The sequence below is a fragment of the Zosterops lateralis genome, assembly GCF_965231275.1.
Source record: "Zosterops lateralis genome assembly, chromosome: 10".
NCBI classification, from domain to species: Eukaryota; Metazoa; Chordata; class Aves; order Passeriformes; family Zosteropidae; genus Zosterops; species Zosterops lateralis.
The window spans coordinates 20,478,336-20,500,102 of record NC_139770.1 but is presented as its reverse complement, the minus strand read 5'-3'; the positions used below and the strand labels follow the sequence as shown (position 1 = coordinate 20,500,102).

The 21,767-nt window shown below is 50.7% G+C and overlaps 1 protein-coding gene across 2 annotated transcripts in view; it reads right to left on the bottom strand.

Moving 5' to 3' along the window:
• EPHB1 (EPH receptor B1) overlaps window positions 1-21,767 on the bottom strand; it is a 76,825-nt gene that overhangs the window by 34,822 nt on the left and 20,236 nt on the right. For both annotated transcript variants that reach the window (XR_014590787.1, XM_083868512.1), the window contains exons 2-3: window positions 16,953-17,017; window positions 12,388-13,069 (exon numbers count right to left, since the gene is read on the bottom strand). Coding sequence is in view for 1 of the 2 variants with exons in the window: in XM_083868512.1 (XP_083724638.1) it covers window positions 12,388-13,069; window positions 16,953-17,017 (747 nt within the window). In the remaining variant the exon portion in view is untranslated. The remainder of the gene's footprint in view (window positions 1-12,387; window positions 13,070-16,952; window positions 17,018-21,767) is intronic.

Genomic DNA, 21,767 nt, shown 5'->3' with positions numbered 1-21,767 from the left:
AAACCAGCCCTCCACCTCGGGAGAACAGCCTTAGATCCGCCTTGGGACTCGTGTAAATTAAAGTCAGAGCCGGCCTGCCATGGTTTATTCATGGAGGGAAGTGAAATTCAATGTGCTTTTACCTTTCTCAGGGTTTGGGGTTTTTTTTTTCTGCTTTTCTTCTCATGGATGAGAAAAGAATTGGAGCAGGGCAGGATTTCAAAGGTGCTTGCGGGGAAGGGAGATGTGCAAGGCATATTAGAGGCAACAGGATTGGATGCATCCCTGTTCACTTCTCCCAAAAAACCCATCCTCACCCCAGAGGAGCAAATATCTGGTTGATGAAGCAAGGTGCTCACAAACTTAAATGCTCACCACAGTAAGCCCCACGTGCTTCACTGGAAGCAAAATACAGTCGATGCTCACCCAGAAGCAGTTTTCCTCCAGAAAGACTTGCTTGGAAAAATTAAGGGTCTCTGGATGCAAAGAAGCTTCAACACCAACTGTTTAGCTGATACATGGCCCTAAACAAGGAGTTTAAGCCTGGAGCAGGGCATGGAAGCAGCTGGTTCAGGCTTCCACGTGCCTGGCTGCTCACTGCCTGCAGCCTCCCAACAGGTCCATGCTCACCCATTTAATCACTGCTCTGGGCTTCACTCTCTCTGTTTTTCATGGTTGGGGGGATTTTGAAGGTCTGAAGAGAAAATCTGTCCCAGATGGATGCAAAGAGAAAAGCAGGCATGCCCTGGGCAGACAGTGCTGCGGGGCTGCCAGCTTGCCACGGAGCAGGGAACTCACTTTGCTCTCCAGAACAGCCAGAGAGGGGAAAAACCAAACACTTGGCATGGTCACTTTTCCAAATCCCTGTTCTCCCACTCAGGTCTTGTTCTGGTTTAGTTTCCACTTGGCTCCAGGCTCAGTGCCCAGTCCCATGCCACAGCTCCCTCACCACAGCTCCACTTCCTGGCCATAAACCAGCCACTTTGAGTGATCAAACTGAATAAATTAATCAAACTCCAGACAATTCATACACACACACAGGGAGGTTCAAAGCAGAGCGAGCAGCAGACACGTGGCCATGGCAGAACCAGGCACAGGCTGCTCTTTACCATCCTCACTGCCCCAGCTCATTATTCTGAGTCAACAAATGAAAGGGGGATGAAGTTGTCATCAAGGATTTGATGGTATTTAACCTCCTTATATTCTTCTTTAAAAACAGATTTAGCAGCTGCAGCCTGGCACAGGCTCTTCCCTCTGCCAGGGCTGCCATTCCTGCAAGCAGGAGCTTCCAGTGCCTAAAGGAGCTCCAAGGGCCTGGAGCGACAGGACAAGGGGGTAAGGCTTTACATGGACAGAGAGCAAGGTTAGATTGGATACTGGAAAGAAATTGCGGAGTGGTGAGGCCCTGGCACAGGTTGCCCAGAAAACCTGTGGCTGCCCCATCCCTGGAAGTGTCCAAGGCCAGAGCCCCACCACCATTTGTCATCCACAATGAACCTCATAACGAGTTTGGAGTAAAAAAAATGGGAGACTGAGATTCAGGCCAGGACTTATGTCCCAAAAACACAACCCCCAGAGATGCTATACCCCCACTACAGGCACCAGGCTCCATGGAGAAATATTTTTTCCCTCATGACGGCAGCAATGTGAAACTCCAGAGTTGACATAGACTGGAAGAGCCAATACTTCCATGTGCCACCTAACCTAGTACATCATGTCCACCCCTCAATGCCTGAGTGAGCTATCAAACCACCTCATCAATAGGGAAGTGAACAGGCACGAAAATTCCTGGAGGATCTCCAGGAGAAGCTCTTCCCCCAGGTAGAGAGCTGCTGGCAGGGGCTGTGGTTAGAAGCCCCTTGAAAAAGATGCATCTTTCCTTTGCAACTAGGGATTTTGGAAACCACTGATGGCACTCCATAATTCCAGCCCCTCTTCTGACTGGGAAATTGGGGTGGCATCCCCACTGGGCTCCCCAAAGCACAGTCCCCTCCTGGCCGGGAAGCAAACATCTCTCATCCCTGACAGGAACTAATTAAGCACCTCTTCCTCCTTCTCCAGCTCATGCCATGCAGTGTCCCCTCGATCTAGAGAACATCAAGTGCTCATTAATTACTCTGAAGTGGTTCCTTGTTAGTGCTGACACCGTGAAGGAAGTCACCCCAGGATGGGGCTGGGGAGAGTTTCAGCCACAGGGCCAGGCTGGCACTGCTGGCACAGGCAGGGACATGGGGACACACAGCTTCCTTGTGTCCCTGCCACAGCACTGCAGGACACCGTGCCTTGGGTCACACTGGGGTGCTGAGATGTCCCAACATGGAGCAGGACACTGCCGTCCTGGTGGAGGTGAGCCCTGGGGGACTGTGGTTTGGCTGACTGCTTAAGGACTATGCCCAGGAATAGATCTGCCATGGGAGGATGAATTTACCATGGGAGAACGTCCCAACCAAGGCACATTCCTCAGGCACCCCAAGAGTACCAGGCATGGAATTAATTAGAAAAACAATTAAGAGAGCTTCCCAATGAATATTTATAGCAGAACAAGCCACAATTACTATTCCTGGGAGGAAAGGCGCCTTCTTACCCAGCTGCAGAGAGGAGAGAGGACATGCAACACCAACAAGGGTGATGCCTTTGAAAAGCCCTTCCAGCCAAACCATTCCAGGCTTCCATGATTCCCACACTGGCTCACCCCTATGCCACAGTGGGAAGGGCAGGCAACCTGCTCTAGAGCTCCTGGTCAGGAAAGGACCTCCTGCAAGCTGTGTGAACACCCTAGCACTGTCCATTTTGGTGCCACCACTGGGGACAGGACAGATGCCCAGAGCTGCAGGGTAGAAGAACTCTCACTGACCCCACCTCTGAGCCCAGACAGGCCCTGCTAAATTTCCAGCTGTGTCTATGCTGGTGATAGCAACAAGCAGGCACAAAGGAGTGATCTCCTCCATCCTCAACATCTGCTATACATAAGCCAAAGCCACCTGAGATTGCAGGGATTTACTGTATGTAGGCAGCTCTGGAAGCTTTTCTTAGCTGTGAAACATAATTTGCACCTTGGGCTCTCTAAGAATAAGTTGTCTTCAATAATAACACATGATTAAGAGCTCAGGAGCAGATCCGATGTGGAGCAGGAGATCTGTGATAATCCCAGATTTCTCCTGTCACCCTCCTCCAGCACTGCCACCCTTGCTTACCTGGTGTGCTGAAACAGATGCCCATGGCAGAACCAGGAGATCTGGGTTTAGCCAGAGAATGTCAGTCCCTGGAAACACCCAGAGAGCCAGAGAACCTTTCTGCCATGCCCAGAACAGTTTCAAATTCTCTGTTTCGCATCAGTGCAAAACCCATAAACATCAAAGTAAGCCCTGCTTGTGAGGAGGGTGACCAGGTCCCTCTGCACCATGAAGGGGACACATGCCAGTGTGCACCAAACCTCTATCCAGGGCCAGGGCAGATCTGTTGAACCTGGATGAAATATGTACTGTAATGAAGTACAAAATAAAAACAATAAAAGTGTAAGTCAATACTGTGTCTCTCCTCAAGGGCAATTTCCTCTCTGGGCTGCAGACTGGGCAAAGCTGCTTGAGCCAGGATGGAAATTCAATTAATAATTCCCTCCGTATATAATTTTCCAGGATGCCCCTGCTTTCACAGACAAGTTTTAGGCAGTGAAGTCCAGAGACCAGACCTGAGGCTGGAGTTCTCCACCTCCAGCTTGGCACACAGTTCTGTGCCCCATGCTCCACAACTCTCCCCCAGAACAGCAAGGAGATGGCAGAGCTCTGCCTGCACCCACCAGAGCACCATCCCAGAGAGGCCCCAGGGTGGGAAGGGATGAGACAAGACAAGGACAGTGTTATCCCAGGAACTGCTCCCTGCTCACAGGGGTGCTGCTGCTGGGACCCCAGCCACGCTCAGGCAGGATGCAGCCATACTGAGAGCACCAAGGTGACCAGCTCCTACCCCAGCCCACAGCTCTCCTGCCTCAAATCCATTTCGTACAATAAATGTAGTAACACAAGCAGGTGAGTCCTGGGCTGAACACAAAAACTAAATGGTGCAGCTCCCTCCATGCCATTAATGAAATTTTTATGGCTGCTGCTGGAGCCTAGGGTGGGAAAACAGCAATCCCCTCCCGGAGTGGGTGCAGAACTCAATTTGGAATGCCCACAGCTCTGGTTTGATACTCCCACAGCCAAGGCACGGAGGCTCCTTGGCCGCGAGTGCTGCACCGGCTGAAGACGGATGGGTTTTCCCATGGCTCCTCCAAAGGGCTGTTTGAGAGCGCCAGCCACGCTTTGATTTAATCACCCCGCTCCTCTCTGCATGCATCCTCTGCCATCCGAGGCACCAGGCGTGACAAATGACCACTTGTGACACACTCGGAGCTGACACCCACGGCACCGCTCCATTTGTCACCACCCGAGCGCACGGCGTGGCGCGGAGAGGGGAGCAAATTAAAACCTCAGTATCTGCACTGATTGCTTTTCCCTCATCCTAGCAGGCTCCATCCTTCCTCAGCACTGTCCCAGCTGGCACATCCAACCACACAAGCCTCCTTACACAGCCAGGGGAGAGCAGGGCAACTCGTTCCACCTGGTCCATGGATTTTTCACCAGTCTGTGTCTCTCACTAAAACATCATCCATGAAGGGCTGTTTCCCCAGGCAGGGGTTTCAGGAGACCCACAAAGCCCAACTGCAGCCCAGCTGAGGTTCGAAATGATGCCTTGCACAGGGGCGTGGTGATGAGTTATCTCCTGGCTTGAGGGGGAAAATCCATTTTTTTATTATTATTATGGAATCACAGAATCATTAGGTTGGAAAAGCCCTCCAAGGTCATTGACTCCAAATATTTACCCAGCACTGCCAAGGCCACCAGTAAACCATGTCCCCAAGTGCCACATCTACACACAAACACTTCCAGGGATGGTTATTCTGTCACTTCCCTGGGCAGCCTGTTTCAGGGCTTGGCAGCCCTTCTGGTGAAGAAATTTTCCCCAATTCCCAATCTAAACCCCTTGAGGCCATTTCCTCTTGTCCTGTCCCTGCTCCCTGGGATCCGAGCCTGATCCCATCTGGCTGCCCCCTCCTGTCAGGGAGTTGTGCAGAGCCAGAAGGTTCCCCCTGAGCCTCCTTTTCTCCATGCCAAGCCCCCACAGCTCTCAGCCATTCCTGATGTTTCAGACCTTTCCCCGGCCAGAGTAAAAAACTCTTTTTTATGCTTTCATTTATTACTGTTATCCTACTGGGAGACACACTGGCCCCTGAAGCGTGCCATGGGCTGTAGGGTGCAGCACCGCCCCAAACATGGGTGAGATTCCCACCCCTTGGCAAGCAAACCGCAGAAAGAAGAGCCATTCCCAAAGGAGTTCTCTCGTGACTGTAAAAAAAAAAAAAAAAAAAAAAAAAAAAAAAACACCAAAAAAAACAAAATGGAAAAAGTAATAGAAAGGCTTTAAAAGTCCCTGGCTGAGTCACTGGGTTTGCCAGGTGCTGGCTGTTTGCAAACAAGGGCGAAACAATGCGGGGGCCGGACATGGGCCGGATCCGGCGCTTCCTTGCGGCTCTCCCATTGTCCGGGAGAACAATCCCTGCTCCTGCCGGACACCAAAGGCCAGCGACGAGCTGGCAGCAGGGTGAGAGCCGAGTCTCCTGGGCTGGGGGAGTGGAGAAAGCTGGGAAAGACGGGTGGGTTTCACAGCCCACTGCTGCAGGGATGCTCACAAATAGGCACACATGGAGCTCTGCACCCCAAAATTCCCTCCCAAAAAATAATTTTCCAAGGCTCTTCAGCTACCACGGAAAGTTTCCTAAATGGATCATTAACAGAACAAGGGTTTGGAAGCAGCTTTATGCCTCCATTTGCAAACAGTCACAAGGAAAGACCCTTGGGTGAGTGGGAAAATCAAAGGAGTTGGTTTTTTTTTTTCCTGTTTTAAGGCTAGAATCAATGCTATTAACACTCAGAAGTTCTCATGGTAGGGAAGGGAAATACATAAGCAGCCCATGGAACAATTTAAGGAGGAAAAAAGACTGATAAGTGGGAAAATAAAGCCATACATGGAAGCTTGTGGGCCATTCCCTAATCCCTCTGAGGTCACTGCTGCCAAGGTCCAGCTTGGGAATCCCAACCCTGCAATGCTCCCTTAGTCCCCACTCATACCTTGCCTGGGGGATTTTCTGTGTTTCTCCCTTTTTTCTCATTTGGATGGGTCTGAATCACAGGGATGATTTGGGGACAGGGAGTGGTGGCTGTGGTGCCCAAGCCTTCTCCCTGACAGCAGCCAGGACTCATGGACCCTCCCCATCCCTGTGCTGGGGGAAGGAAAAGGGCCTGAATCCATCAGAGGCACATTCAGGCTAATAATGTCTAATTAAGAGTTTCATTAAAACCCATCACACTCATTAGAAAAGAAAGTTAACAAGGATTTCCTGGACATTTTCCTTGTGAAATTATTACGGAGGTTAATGGATGCCTTCACTAAGGCATAATTTAGGAAAAATCACACTTATTTTCTTTTCTTGTCTCTTTTTTTTTTTTTTTTTTTTTTTTTTTTTTTTTTTTTTTTTTGTGATTCCACCGTTTCTCCTCCACAGTGTGGCCGTGGTAAAACTGGGCTGCCTGTTCCACCCAGTGGTGGAAGGCGGGAGATCGCTTCCAGGCAAAGGCAAAGCCCCTCCAACAAAGGGGAGCATCCCTCCCTCCCTCCTGCCGGCACCGCCGCCAGGATTCGGCAGAGCTGCCACTTCCCAGCACGGCCCGAGCGGGGAGAGCGGCTTGGGCTGATGCAGGATGGGAGAGGGGCAGGAAACTTGATATTGTGCCAAAACACAAGAACAAAAAGGAGAGGGGAAGAAAAAAAAAAAAAAAAAAAAAAAAAAAAAAAAAAAAAAAAAAAAAAAAAAAAACACCACAAAGGAGAAAAAGGCCCATTTTGAGCAGTCAGAGGCTTATGGCTCAGCTAAGCCTGAAGTAAAACACCCAAACACCCCCTGGACATCTTTGCTGCTGTTCAGGGTGGAAAGTGTCGCGGCTGTTCTGATTTGGGTCTAAAAGCAGCTTTGGGGTGGTTAGTGTGTAGTGTGTCACAGGTGTCCAAGCCCCAGGGAGCAGGGGCACAGCAATGCACAGGGAGGACATCCACAGCCCCAGTGTGCTGACACTGCCCAGCCGTGGGATGCCGGGCAGGGGGAAAGCTTGAAATCCCAATGCCAACCCACAGGGAAACATTTTCCCTGGAAAAACACTTAAATCACCATGAGCATCAGTTGCAGACACTCCTTTCTACCCAGCTGCCAGACAGAGACCCCAATGTGCAGCAGCTGTTTGTCCACAGGTTTGGAAAGGTTTGGGAACAAACTGGTTGACCTAAACCTGGTCCCCAGGAAAGAGCTTGATGAGGAAGTGCTGATGGTTTTTAAGCCCAAATATTTATTTTTTGTCCCAGACCTTGTTCTACCTGGCCCCCTCTGGGATGCTGCTGGTTTCATCCTGTGCCCTGCTAAACCAAATCCAAGGGCAGGTGGAAGGAGAGAAGAGCAGGACAAGCACTTTCTTTTTACCTCTTTGTTTTTCCCCTCCTGTTTTAGAGGATAAAATCCTCTAAGGGAAGATCACCAGTAGGCCAGATAAGCTGGAATGAGATGTTGGAGTGGTGGGGAGAGATCAGCACAGAGGCTGGAAAGAAGATGATTTCCAACCATGGGGAAGTGCACAGACCAGCAGATTGGAGAAAAAATAAAAAATTAAGCCATCCTTAAAAGCAAAAAAAAGGCTTTTCTGCAGCCTCTGCCAATGCCTGGTGTGCTCATCCTGCCCCAGGCATCCAGGCAGCTGGGCATGGAGCTGCAGCACACTGGGACGGGACAGATACAGCTGAAGGCACGGGGAGCAGGGTCCTGTGTCCTCTTGACCTCCCTTGATGCCATTCACCCATGGGACAAAACCAACATCACCTTCATCACCCAAGAAAACCTCTCCTGGGTGCCCTAAAATGGTGCAGGGGCACCAGGCTGGACCATGGAGCACGGAAAAGGCAGGCAAGGGCACAGCTAGAGACCACAAATTCCCAGTTCTCAACACAAGCAACAATTTCACGGGAAAACCTGACAATTCCCTTGTTTTAAGTGATAGCAAATTGTTCCACTCCTAATTGCAAAATGTTTGCAATTATTTAAAAAATCACTTTATAAATCACATTGTTTCCAGTCTTCTGTGATGGATAAGTAGAGGAAATCAATAATTATCACCAGGGCTGCCTGGCAGGGGGGAAGATAACAGGGGAACCAGCATGGTGCTGCTCACTCCTCAACATTCAAGGTCGGACGTGCCCCTCCTGCTGCTCCCTTCCCCAATTCATTCCTCCACACAAAAGGCAGAAGGGAAGGACAAACACAGAAAGGAGTCAGAGAAATCAAAGGGATGAAGGAGATCAGGATAAACCCAAACAGAGCTCTGGCAAAGGCTGGGCAGAGCCCAGCACATTGATCAGCAGGTGAGGAAGGATGGGGGGACCTGGCTGGAGACGAGATAGAGGAGCGGCTGCTGTGTGGAAAGCCAGGAATGCCTGGAAGCAAGGCTGCTTGATGAGCAGCCTTTGCATTGTAGGCAACACAGCCCAGCTTTGCTCTTGTTTGGTGGGGTTTATTTTGATTTTTTCCCCTGCCAGGTCAGACTTCCAGCTGCTGTGGCAGACAGGCCAGCAGCGGCAGATCGGAGGCTCCCGAAAGCGCCAGCACAGGAATTTGCCAGGAGGAGAAAACTGAAAGTGAGACAAGGCCGGGAAGCAGCAGGACTGCTCTCTCACCCCTTCTTCCTGGGTTTATAAATACAACATAGAAATTCAGCACAAAGCTAGTTCAGTCTCAGACTTTTTCCTTCTCTGTGCACCCGAGTTAGTGCCCGGCACTGGGAAGGTCAGAGAGAAAGCCAGCGTGATTCCAGCAGACAGAAACACAGTGCCCAGTCCTCAAAGTCAAAAGGGATGAAAGCCAAAAGACACAACGACCAACATTCTATTGAGGGGTTTCTTTGCCATCATCAGGTTTCAAACACCAGGAGAGAAAGGGTTTAACAATCTTCCTTGAGGAGAAAAAGCAAAATCCACCCAGCATGCTCATCCAAGGTTTCTCCTGCCTTCCAGTGATCCCCGCTGCCACCTTCCCTCCCACCTCCTCCCCAGCACGATGATGCATTGCCCCTTGACCACTCAAGGAAGCTGTAAAACAGGGCTGAGGGACAGGGCAGAGCAAGACAAATGGATTTAATATCAGCCCGAGGAGAGCGTGGGCTCTCTCACGCACCAAATGAATTATTCATTTGGGATTCAGGCAGAGCCTCCATCTCACACTGACCCACCGCCCCCACAGGCACAGGGCGTCCAAGAGGATGGGCTGGGCAGTCCACTGGGCTTTGGCATCCAGCTGAGAGCTGTGCCAGGGAGTCTGTGCCAAACCAGCCTGGGATGGGAACAAATAACGGGGCTGTTGCACAAAGACAATGCCCCTCTCTCCCACATCCATCCTGGCACAGTGGTGCTGTCAGCCCCCCATCCCTCTGACCCCAGAACATGAGGATAATCTCCTCAGGGCCCTGAGTACCCCCAGTGAAGATGACGTTGTGCCTGTGCATCCCTTGGGCCCTAAGTGCTGCTAAAAGCCAGGATTAATGAATCCCTGAGTGGTCCAAGCTCCACTGTCAGCACGAACCTGCTCCAGTCTAATGGCCCCATGATAGGCACAGCCTCCTTCCCAGGGGAGCGAGGGATGAGACGGAGCTGGGGGAGCTAAACAATCCAACCCTATCTTTTTCCCCACCACGCAGGAATTAAGTCTATTTTTTCAGCCTTTCAAATACTGAGGGATTTTCTTTTTTTGGTTTTTTTTCCTTGGCGACAATTCCCACAGGCTTCTTAAGTGTCTCATCTCAGGCTGATGAAGGCTTGGAGCAGATGTCAGGAGTGTGTGCTTCCCAGGAGCCAGGGTGCAATCCCAGCAGCTTCCCTGCCAGGCAAACCAAGCAGAGGAATACAATCCTTCCCAAAAAACTAAGGAATTTTTATTTCTAAACTTTGCAATGTGCCACCTCCTGCTCACCGACCTTCATGAAGGGCAGCAGTGGGCTCAGGTCTTCCCTTGTCAGCTCCAAGGTCCATTGGGATCCAAGAAGGAGCTTGATGGCCAATGAACTACCACAGAGCCAGAGTCCAACCCAAGGTTAGATTTTTATTCAAATGCAGGTAATTTTCCAAAATTCCTGATGTTAACCCTGGATCAAGCTTTTAGGAGGGGTTTTAGTGAACTTCAAGGGGATGGGAGATATACTGGATTTGGGTTCCTCAGCAGCACTGAACAGGGCCCTCAGACACACACACAGGTCTCGTGCAATCCCAGCCTTTTCTCTGTCCTCCTGACATGGGAACTGGAAAATACTCAACAGGACTGGGAAAGGACAGCCATCAGAGCTCTCCTCCAGAACGCATCTACCAGCACCCATGGAATCATCAAACAGCACATTCCCGTCATCACAGATGAGCCTAGTGCCATGTAACACCCGCTTGTCCTGCACCCACAGCATACTCTGGTGCCTTTCAGGATTATACACACTGCCAGTCAATCTATAGAGGATATTTATTCTCCTTGGAGCTGCCAGGATCCCTCATCTTCACCTCAAAGTCTGAATACAAAGCACGCTCCTCATGCAAAGGCAGAACACTCACTAGGAGCTCAGCAGTTTCTCCTTGGGGATCAGAGATGAGGAGTGGGAGCACGGCTGGAGACAGACACCAGGGCACAGAAAACCCAGCAAATCCCTAATTTCCTAGGGTCTGCATGGTGTAGCCTTGATGGCATGAACACTTCACAACCCTTGTAGAGTTTGCACAAGAAAAGCAAATAAAAAAACCCATGGAGATGGGTCTAACACCCACTCTCAGCAAGTTTGCTCCCATGCTTCTCATCCTGCTGTTGTCAATCCTCTGCCCTTCCCCAAGCACTGAGGTGCATCACGGTCCCCCCAGGGGTCAGGAGCACTCAAGACCCCACCTTCCTACAGCTGACAGAAAGGTCAACACAACCAAAACCCACGTTTTTACATTGTCACTGTTTTCCTCCATTTCTGGCAGTGACATTACTTCCCAATTCCAGTGTTTAGCTAAAATTAGTATTTGTTTTCCCATGATGAGAAATGTCATTTTGCCATACAACCACGTGTGCTTTCTGTGTGTTGGTTCAATAGCAGAGGAACGTCTTGCCAGAAACACTTGGTTTGCAGACAGCCCTCCCTCCGACTGAGCACTTCATCTCCTCACAGGAACCTCCTGCTGGGAACAAAACCACCCTAAGGATCAACCACAAAACTCACAGGAATCCCCCAGCCATGCTATTTGAGAAAGGATTCTGGGGGCTTCCTGGCTGTCACCAACCACACCTTGGCTAGGTAGGAATGAGGCTTTGTGTGGTAAAAATCTACAGAAGTTCCCAGGTTTAGAGCAAACCATCGAACAAGCTTCTTCACAGTCTGAATCCCAGCTTTGCTATTTTCACATATTGAGAGTTACAAGTGGAGAAGAAACACCTTGTGTGGCTCCCCAGGAGCATCACAGCCATGCTTGGTGGTACACACATTCCCCTCCTGCACCAAGAGATCCAAGTTGGACCTCTTCCCATCACAACCTGCCAAACCAGCCCTTAAGCACTTTGACCTTCTCCTTCTCTCCCAACCCTTCCTTGTCTTGGTGGTGTTGACCTTCTAAAAGCTATTTGGAACTGATAAAAAGGGTAAGCAAAAAGCCCTCTCTTCTCCTCCTTCCAAGCAGCATGCAAAACCAATACCTTAATTTGGTAGAGGAGAAGGAAAGGGCAGCCAATAGAAAAAAAAAAAAAAAACAATGCTCCAATGGTATTTGGGAATTATTCACCACAAGGGCAAAAGAAGATGAAAAGCAGTGAGCACTGTTTCCATATTTATAACCTCACACTGCAGGACTCCAGCAGGCAGCAGCATGCTGGCGGCATGGCTGGGGAACCCAAAAACCAGAGAACAATTCCAATTAACACCGAGAATCAGAGCAGCCCCACGGCAGCCGGGCCCATGGCAGCTGCCTGGCTCTGCCAGGGAAATAACAAGGCAGATCAAAGAGCCTGTCCAGCAAGTGCAGCACTTTGAAGGCACCACATCACAGAGGTGACTTCCAGCAGGGTGGCAGCAGCCCCAGCACCACCTGCACCCTCACCACACTGCTCACTGGGTCTGAGAAACCACAGGCTGACCACTGCTCCCAAACTCCTGCCTGCTCCCTGGAGCTAAACCACATCAGCGGGAGCACCACACAAAACAGTCTGTTTGAGGACAAACATTTTTCCCCTAGAACAAACACAACGGGCTTGTTGCCCAAAGGCAGCCCTACCTTTGCAGGCCACGTTGTTCTCGGGCTCATAGCCAGCCTTGCAGGTGCAGCGGCCGATGGGCACCATCCACTCGCCGTCACCGTTGCAGTACAGCTTGATGGGCACGTCCACCTCCTCAGCGTTGGGGATGCAGGTGCCGCGTGCCGTCACCAGGGACGTGCTCTCCGCACCTGTCATCGTCTCTGGGAAGATGGCGAAGTTCTGCACCACGCTGGGGCACTTCTTGAAGAAGACCCTGACAGACAGCAGAGACATGCAAGCCCCGTAGTCCTGGAAAGCCAGGTAAAAGCCATTGCGGGTCAGGGGCCCGAAGCTTCTCACTTCCGTGTTCACCTTCATCAGCCGGCCCCCAAAGTCCACCTGGGAAAAGCTCTCGTCAGCAGCGATGGTGTCCACTTTGAGGTAGGGTGCCTCCGTCCAGAAGGCGGACTTCTTGGTGGCAATGACAGAGTCTGTCTCGTAGTAGTAAAGGTTGAAGGTCTCCTTGCAGGAGCCAGGGACATTTGGGAGGCTGCTGCAGTCCCGCACAGTGAAGCGCATCTCGGTGTAGATGCGGTGAGCCCCGCGCCGGTTGATGAAGGTGGTGAGCAGCCAGTTGTTCTGGTTGGGCTCGAAGACGTTGCACACCTGGTACGTACGGATGGTGTTGAGGTTCTCGTCGTAGCCACTGACTTCTTCCCACTGCAGAAAGGAGCAGGAAGAAGTGGTGAGAAGGAGAGAGAGGGCTCAGCAATAGCAACTCAACCTGCACAGGGCAGGGCTGGGAGGACAATCCCAAAGCTCCAAAGGGGACAAGGAATGTGGTTATGGGCACACAATGTGATGCACATGCAGGAACACCAACCAGACCATGACTAGAAGAAACTCCCACCCTCTAACTCCTCCATGCCTCTCCCCATTGCTCCCAATTAATGTTAAAATGTCTTTTCCACGTGGGCAACTGCCTTATCTGCCCTGAGAGGATGTAAAAATGGGAAGAAAGATGGCCCAGGCACTCGGAGGCAGGAGGGAAGGCAGTGCATGAGGCTACAGCTTCATTAAAGCCCAAGCCAGTACGTGGGCTGGAGAGCAAGCCTGACCCCAAGCTCCCGGCACAACGGGATCATTTCCCCCGGCAAAGAAAACCAACTAAATAAAACATTACTGCTGTGGAGAGAGAGAATATAGATTCGCAATTCGATTTATAGAAGGGCATTAATATAATCCAGGCTACAATTTCAATTAAGGGACAGCGGCAAACTGTGAATAGTCTATGATGGCATTAGAGTCCTACAGACAGATTTACAACCTCATAATCCATTCATTTTAACTAATCCATGTTTACAGTCTCCTCATAACAGCATTATTCATATGGCAATCTTTAAGCAGCTCCCTCAGTATCAGGGATAATTTCCAGGAGTGATCTGCAGCAGCGTTCACGCCTGTGTTTACACAGGGCACAACGGGTGATGCCACCCTGCCCTGTCACACTGACTCCTGACAAGCTGATGCACCACAACCAGCCCTGAAACCTCACAGATTTTTCTCCTCTTCCCTTTTCCATTTAAAAACCACATTTCTCAACTCATTTCTCCCAAGCCTCCCTCCTGTGAACCACGGCCTTGATGTAACAAAACACAGGTTTTTGTTTTGTTCTCAAAGCAGGGTCCTCCTCACACTGCCAACAAGTGCAGCAGAACATTCACTCCCAGGCCCACCTACCTAGCTCTGCTACACTTAAGCCAAGATCAGAAGTCAAGGTTGCAGACTGTTGTTAAGCCATGGTTACCAAACCAGCAGTAAAGCCTCCTTCATCCAGCCCAGTGTTCTTCCTTCTCATCTCATGCCAGGAAAGCGCTGCAAAACCCCCTCTCTCCCCCGTGCACAAGGCGTGGGGATTCAGTGCCCCTTCATTACCAGACACCTTTTCAGAGCAGGAGCTGTACAATCCTCCCCAACCAAGGGGGCTGCCTTTGTTTGCTGTTCCCACCTGGGCTTTGCATTACAGCCCTGCCTCCAATTAAGGCCAGACAAGGAGCTCTCCTCCAACATTAACACCAGCCCCATGGCTCTGCTGTCTTCACTGCAGAAATCCTCCCCTCCTCATCCTCAAAAGCCTCAAAACTCAGAGCCAAAACCTGCCAACAAACACTGGTTCACTTCAAGGTTTCCTGCATTTAGGAACAACATGAAATGCCCCTTAAAAACCCTCATTAGGGTTTTCCAAGGGCCAGATCCTGGCACTGCCTTGTGCATCCCCTAGGTTGAGCATTCCTGGTACCAGGCACTGGGAGCAGCAGGTCTCTGTGGCTGGAAGGACCCACAGTGCCAGCAGCTGCTGCCACCAATGCTCTAACAGCAACAAATGCATCATTTTGATGAGATACTACTAAATAATTCACAGAGAGCTGGGGATTAAGTCAATGTTGTTCTCTGACTCCACTAAGATTTAAAACATGTATGTCCATCAGGAAGAGCAGAAGGAGAGCCCACATCCTGCCACAGCCCATCCTGGGAGACCACAGCCCTTGCAGCCTGACTGGCATCAGGCCCCAGCATGAACATCCACAGCCCCCACCTGAGGGCTGTCTGTGAGCTGGGGTAAGCAGCCCCCCTGGGAGCTCAGCATGCCATGGGGAGATGCCACCACCCAAAGGGACCCAAAAGGGACCCAAAGCCTACACAGAGCCCACACCAATGGCAACCCAGGGTCAGGAGAGGTGACTCAACTCCCTGAGCCTCCAGCCCTAACAGAGAAGAGAGCAGCCTCAGAGAATGAGCTGATGCCCAGCAGCTCCAGGAGCCTCTCATCCTGTCAGGAATAGTGTGACCAGCAGGACCAGGACAGTGACCATCCCCTGTGCTGGCACTGCTGGGACACCTCCAATCCTGTGTCCAGTTCTGGGTTCCTCACAACAAGAAGGACATTGAGGAGCTGGAGCATGTCTGGGGAAGGGAATGGAGCTTGGGAAGGGTCTGGGGCACCAGGAGCAGCTGAAGGAGCTAGGAAAGGGGCTCAGCCTGGAGAAAAGGAGGCTCAGGGGGAACCTTCTGGCTCTGCACAACTCCCTGACAGGAGGGGAGAGCCTGGGGGAAGTCAGGCTCTGCTCCACGGAACAGGGACAGGACAAGGGGAAAGGGATTCAACATGTACCTGGGGAGGTTTAGATTCGATATTAGGGAAAATTCCTTCCCAGAAAGGGTTGTCCAGCTCTGTCACAGCTGCCCAGGGCAGTGGTGGAGCTCGCATTTCTGGAGGGATGTAAAAGCTGTCCATACAGCTTTTGTGGCACTTGGGAACACGGGTTAGTGGTGGCCTTAGCAGTGGTGGGTTAATGGTTGGACTTGATGGTGTGAGAGAGTTTTTACAGCCTAAAGGATTCTGTGATTCCAGTAAAAGACTTGGCATTTTAAATACTTTGTGCAAGATTTAATACACACTCCTGTAAAGCAGAAGCCCCTCCAGGAGCTCGCAAGAATTGGATGGCTGCAGGGAGGCACAGAGGGGTGCACACAGAGGGATGCAGGGATAGGGCTGGGGAGAGGCTTTATTCTGCTGCTCTGCAGAGGGTGACACCACCATGTCTTACAACACAAGCTCCCCGCCTGCCTCACAGAGGCTTTCAGTGACAGCAGCCACAGGCAGCTATTTATATCCTGTCTCCATCACCTGCACGTGCCCCTCCTGCATTTTTCTAGTAATTTATCCAGGCCCAGAATTTTTCTAAAGCAATTCAGTAGCAAAATACCCCAATTCAAGGGACTCTGACATGTCTGGAGAGAATTTCATGCCTGCTGCAGGTGTGGCCCAGCTTTGGTGATGGTGTGCAGAATAATTTCTTTTGAAGACTTGGGCAAGCCAGCGACACCTGATCAAAGATGCAGCCTAGCATCCCTTCCCCTCTGATGCCACATCCTGGAGTCCCCAGAGACGGGCCCTGCTGCTGCTCTCAGCCTGCCTGTCCCACAGTGGTGCCCATCCATCAGTTCACATCCCCTCCCACCCACAGCTCCATCTCTCACTTTTTCTGCCAGGAGAATGTGAGTCAGGTTATTTTATGCTTCCATTCCTCAAAGGCTCATATTATATAAAAAAGATGTTTTAAGTGCCTCAGGGTGTTTGGTTCCTCATTACTTCATAAAAGTGACATTAATAGCCAAGGAAGAGCACTGCCGAGTGCAATTATGGATGATGTTCCAGGTATGAAAGCTGTTTGGAGCCTGCTAATGTTTCCTAATTACAAGCCTTTTGGCACAGGGAGAGGAAAGGCACGAGCAGGGGGATGGAGAGGAGTGGTGGGGCTGAACTCTTCACAAGGAAGGAGGACAGGAAGGGAAGAGAGAGCGTGGAGATGGAGACAAGCTCCATCTTCACCACAGCCCCAGGACTGGCTCAGGGAAGGATGCTCAGCCTGGCTCAGCCAGACTGCGATGCCTGGCACCCCACACCAGCCCTATGGGGCACTGCTGCTCCCACTATGACTCGTCTGGCTTCCTACCAACATTTTACCCCTCTAAATAGTGGGGTAAGAAGCATGGACCCCCCCAAGATCACACACGCGTCATCTGGACCAGTGGAACTTACCCCTGAAGGTGGGTTGGCAGTCCAGCCCAGTTCGGCTGTCGCTGTTCGCGTATCCATCAAAGTTTCTGAGGAAACAGAAGAAAAGGAAAGTAAACTAGTTATTCCCTAAGTTTTCATCACTTTATGAGCACAGAGATGTGGGAAAACACTCAGTTGCTTTCCCAGAGCATGCCCCTGACCCTTGGAGAGCTCAGGAATCAACAGCAGCTGAGTCCCAAATGGACTCAAGGCAGTTTTGCTCTGGAGCAAATGGTGCAGGATGAGACTCTTTGTAATGAGTCATGGCCTGAACCCAGCTCACACTGCCAGCTCTGACCTTTCCCTGCCCAGGAAAGGAAATACTATCACCAACACAAAACAAAAATTAAAAAATTAAAAATATGCTGTATTTCACAGAATCACATCATTCCCGGCTTTTAAACGTAAAAAACCTAAGCCAAAACAACAAAACACAACAAGAATAATAATGAGAGCAACACCATTAAGAAACAGATGGGGAAAACCCTCCAGGTTTTATTTATTTGTTTGCAGCAAGCAGACATGCAGATTAATTGCCTCAATTCCTGCATCCCGACCAAACAGGAGGAGGAGATGTGCCGCTGGCAACTGGCAGAGCTGAGCATCCCCAGTCCCTCCCCTTTCCTGCATGGTCCCAGGTACTCACAGCAATGCCAGGGAAAGGAGTGCAACCAGAGAAATAAAGGTCAGGAAATAAAAATCAGCCCAGGAATCTCTGCTGCTGCCGGGCTGCTGCTTTTAATCTCTCCACGGCTGCTCCAGCAATCACAAGCGGGAAACAAGACTCCGATTAATCTTCCAACCCCGCCCTTTGCCGGCCGCTCCAGGATGCAGAGCTGGACAAGCGTGACCAGGAACTCCCCACCCTGGCACGAGTGATAAACGCTCCCAAAACCCTTCCCAGGGGTGAGCCTGACCCCGGGACAGTCCCCAGGCATGGAGTGAGAAGGGGCTGGGAGCTGGCAAAGCTTCTGCACCCCCAACAGGTCCCGGGATGCTGCGGTGACACTGCCAGGGATGTTGAAAGCCCCCAGCCCCCCTGCTTTGCACCGTGCCAGGCTGTTCCTGCTCACACTGCCCTCGGAGAGGAGACGTTTCACTCCTGCTCCACATGGGAAACAGAAAAGTGTGGTGACCTTCACGCTGTCACACGTCACTTTATAGTTTTGGTCATTTTCCATTTGGCAGAAGGCAGCTAAAAATTAAGTCTCCAAGCTGCAATTCCTCTCCAGCCTTGAATCATGGAATGCAGGAATGATTTGGGTTGGAAAGGACCTTAAAGCAAATCAAATTCCACTCCCTGCCATGGGCAGGGACAGCTCCCACTATCCCAGGTTGCTCCAAGCCCCATCCAACCTGGCCTTGGACACTTCCAGGGATCCAGAGGCAGCCACAGCTTCTCTGGGAAGCTGTGCTAGAGCCTCATCACCCTAAGAAGGAAGGATTTCTTCCCAACATCTCACCTAACCCTGCCCTCTGGCAGTGGGAAGCCATTCCCCCTTGTCCTGTCCCTTGTCAAAATCGGGCCGGGGGCTTGTGCTCCAGACCTCCAGCAAGTTTTACCCTCACCACCCTTCACCTTCCCACCACCTCCAGGCCTTCCTTCCCTTCCAAACAGCCCAGCCCCTAATTAAACAGCCATTAATCCTTGCAACAGCCCTTCAAATGAACAGGAAGATATGTGCAGGCATAGAGGTGGAAGTGATAGGCCATGCAAATGTCTCCCAGTGCCCCCTGCCAGTGGGCTGCATGGTGAGGGATGCTCTGAGCCCCTAAAACACTTGGTGTTCTCCCCCAGAGCAAACAGGCTGTCCTGGTGCCATGCAGGGGAAACTGAGGCACCAGAGAACAGGGAGACATGGGGACCATGGCCAGGCTGGGATCCAAACTGGCTCATCCATCCTCTGCGATAAATAAGGACAGGCTCCATTACAGGAAAGGCTCTTCTTCCAAAGGTTTATTCAGAAAGGCTTTTCACTCCATCATCTCCCTTCCTGTTCCACACACTTACAGCTTCCTTCCCCGGGCCTTGACAGAGGAATGTACTTTTGATAAAGCACAGCCACCCTGTGGGACAGCAGCACACGAGGACCAGCTCTGCTCCAAGATGACACTCACTAGGGCCCCTCCCAAAGTCTCACCCCTTCCCTCCTCTTCAGTTCCTTCCAAAAGGCTCCACGTTCTGGAAGGAAAGCAGGAAGGCACAGCAGCAATGCTGAAGAAGACCTCAAAATAACTGAGTAAACAGAGAAATTAATAAAATAAATTAATAAATGGATAAATGGAAAAGAACCGCAGAGAAGCTTTCATTTGTATGTTTCTGGAGTCCCTAGGTGATTCTGTGGCCTGTGGCCAGGGAGGTCACATTCAAGAAATTGCCACCATAGATGCAGAGCTTGTGATGTAAAATGTGGAATATGTAAAATTTTCTTAAGAAAGGATTCTCATTAATGTTTGATCTTTTTAACTTTCAAGCCTAATCAACTAGAAAGGAGATTTCACCCATGAAACAGCAGCTCACAAGCTCTAAGTGAAGTTCAGGTGTTGGAAAGAGATATTTCTTTTAGGTAGAATTGCCTTGTTAAGGTCTAGGGCTCCACATCTTTCAACGATCTCGGTCCTAGCGGGAGGACTGACAGCCCTTGGAAAGAAGGGTGAGTGTGATGTGCCACTGAGTGGGCACACAGAATGTAGGACTTAGAGGCCATAAGGACATTTGGCAGAACCCCCAAGCCAAGGAAGAAACTAATAAAGCCAAGCCAGGAACTGTGCTGAAATCAGCCCTGACTGGGTAAAAGGTAATTCTGGTAGGGGCAGATCACGACCAACGACTCACAGACCACTGACCCAAGAAACCACTGGCCCAAAAGAAGAGAAAGACTAATGAGCATGAGAAACAAGACAGTCATTAACCAAGAGAAAATAGAAAATTAATAAGAGAATATTGTAGCAAATAAATGTTAATTATTTTGATTGCTATAATGTATAAATAGAAAAATCTTTGATAGCTGGGATGCTTGAACACCACCAGGCACCCAGGCTTGGGTAACTCTGAAATAAATAATCAATGCCTCTCTCAAGAGTGTAATTATTGGCTTGCTGCATACTGGATCCCATTTTTGTGAACAACACTTGTTTCCAAAGCAATTTGCAAAGCAAAGGAAAAAGAGGGCTGAGAGCCTGACCCCCTACAGACCATCTCCTGCACAGATCCTGTCCTATCTCCCAAGGACACTGCCATAGACAAGAAGATCCATAAACTGGCAAAATGGTTAATTTGGGAGTTCTTTGTTAAATACAATAAGATGGTTAAATCCTCCCTTCGAGTTCAAATTCCTGCTGAGTTCACCCAACCCTGTGACTGCAGAGGCACTGGCATCAGAAGGACATGGCTCAGCAACTTCCTATTGACCTCTCCTATTTCCTCTTGGAGGAAATCTTGGCTTTTACTTCATTTTCTGGGATGACAAAGTGACACTGTGACCTTGGTGGGGCACTTATGGCCAGACTGCTTGGGGCTATGGCTGCTGAGCACTCTCCTTCACCAGGAGAGGGTTCACAAATCCCAAATCCTCAAAAAGAAATGGGGAACAGGACAGAGATCCCAGCACCCACATCTGCAAAATATCCCTCCAGGCCGGGGGACACAGGATCAACCCCCCACCTATCCATCACTTGGGACTGGGCAAGGAGGACAGGCAGGGAAGGCTGCTAACGAGGGGATTAGTGCAGATCAGTGCCTGAGCAGCCCTAATGAGTAGAGAAGCCACATGGACACCTTGCACCTCCCCTCCCACCTGCCTCGCCCTTCCGCGAGGACCAGTCCCCGTTAATTGGCACAGGGCATTAATTAAACTCCCAGGGGAACATCCTTTCCCTGTGCCTCTGACATCCAGCACAGCATCGTTGGCCACATCGAGTGAACCGTGTCACCTGTCACCTGGACCAAGCAGTCCCACCATGGCAGGCTCTGTGCCCAAGACACTGCCACCTCCTCCCCTGCCCCAGGCAGCTCCTCCAGCATTTCCCTCCACTCCTGCCCACCTGCATGTGGGCACAGCAGGTACCCAGGGATGCTCTGTTGTCAGGAGGGAGCTCAACATGTTTGCTGGGAGAAGTCTCTGGGATCGGAGGCTCTGCTGGCCAGGCTGTGACTGCCCAACACCTCATTAGGGAGAGAGGAGCTCTGCTACTGAGAGCTGAGCTCTCTTGGAGTGAAGAATCTTCAGCTGTATACAGTAGATTTTCTTTAATGGACACATTACTTTAAACTAAGCCTTCGCCATCTGTTCCAGTCCCTAATTATCAATACAAAAACAAACGTCTACTCACAATTACACTCGTAACAAGTAAAGATGCCAGCAATTAGAATGCACCAGCTTCCCTGTGCCGAGCAGCGCATCCATCTGGGATGGCACTCGTGTGATCCAGGCAGGGAGGACTCGCTGCTGTCCCGGGCTCCCCACACCCTCCTGGGCAAACCTGCTCAGAGATGATGCCTGCGGCAGGATAAGCTGCGCCTCAGAGGAGTGAAGGATGGGCTGGCATCCTTCCAACAGCAAGGAAAAAATAAGTTATTTGGGCAAGAATAGCCTTCATCTCACACCAGCTGATGCCGTCTTGCCAACCACTCTTCCCTCAGGATTGAAGCCTCTTCCAGAAAAACCTTTCTGAACTGTCTAAAATGAGGCAGAACTTATTTCCCGAAATTCCCAGCCTGAAACCCAAATTTCAGACCTCCCAACAGCAGGTTCTGGCCGATCATGCCACGAGAAGGTGTCACTTTTCCCTAGAAGG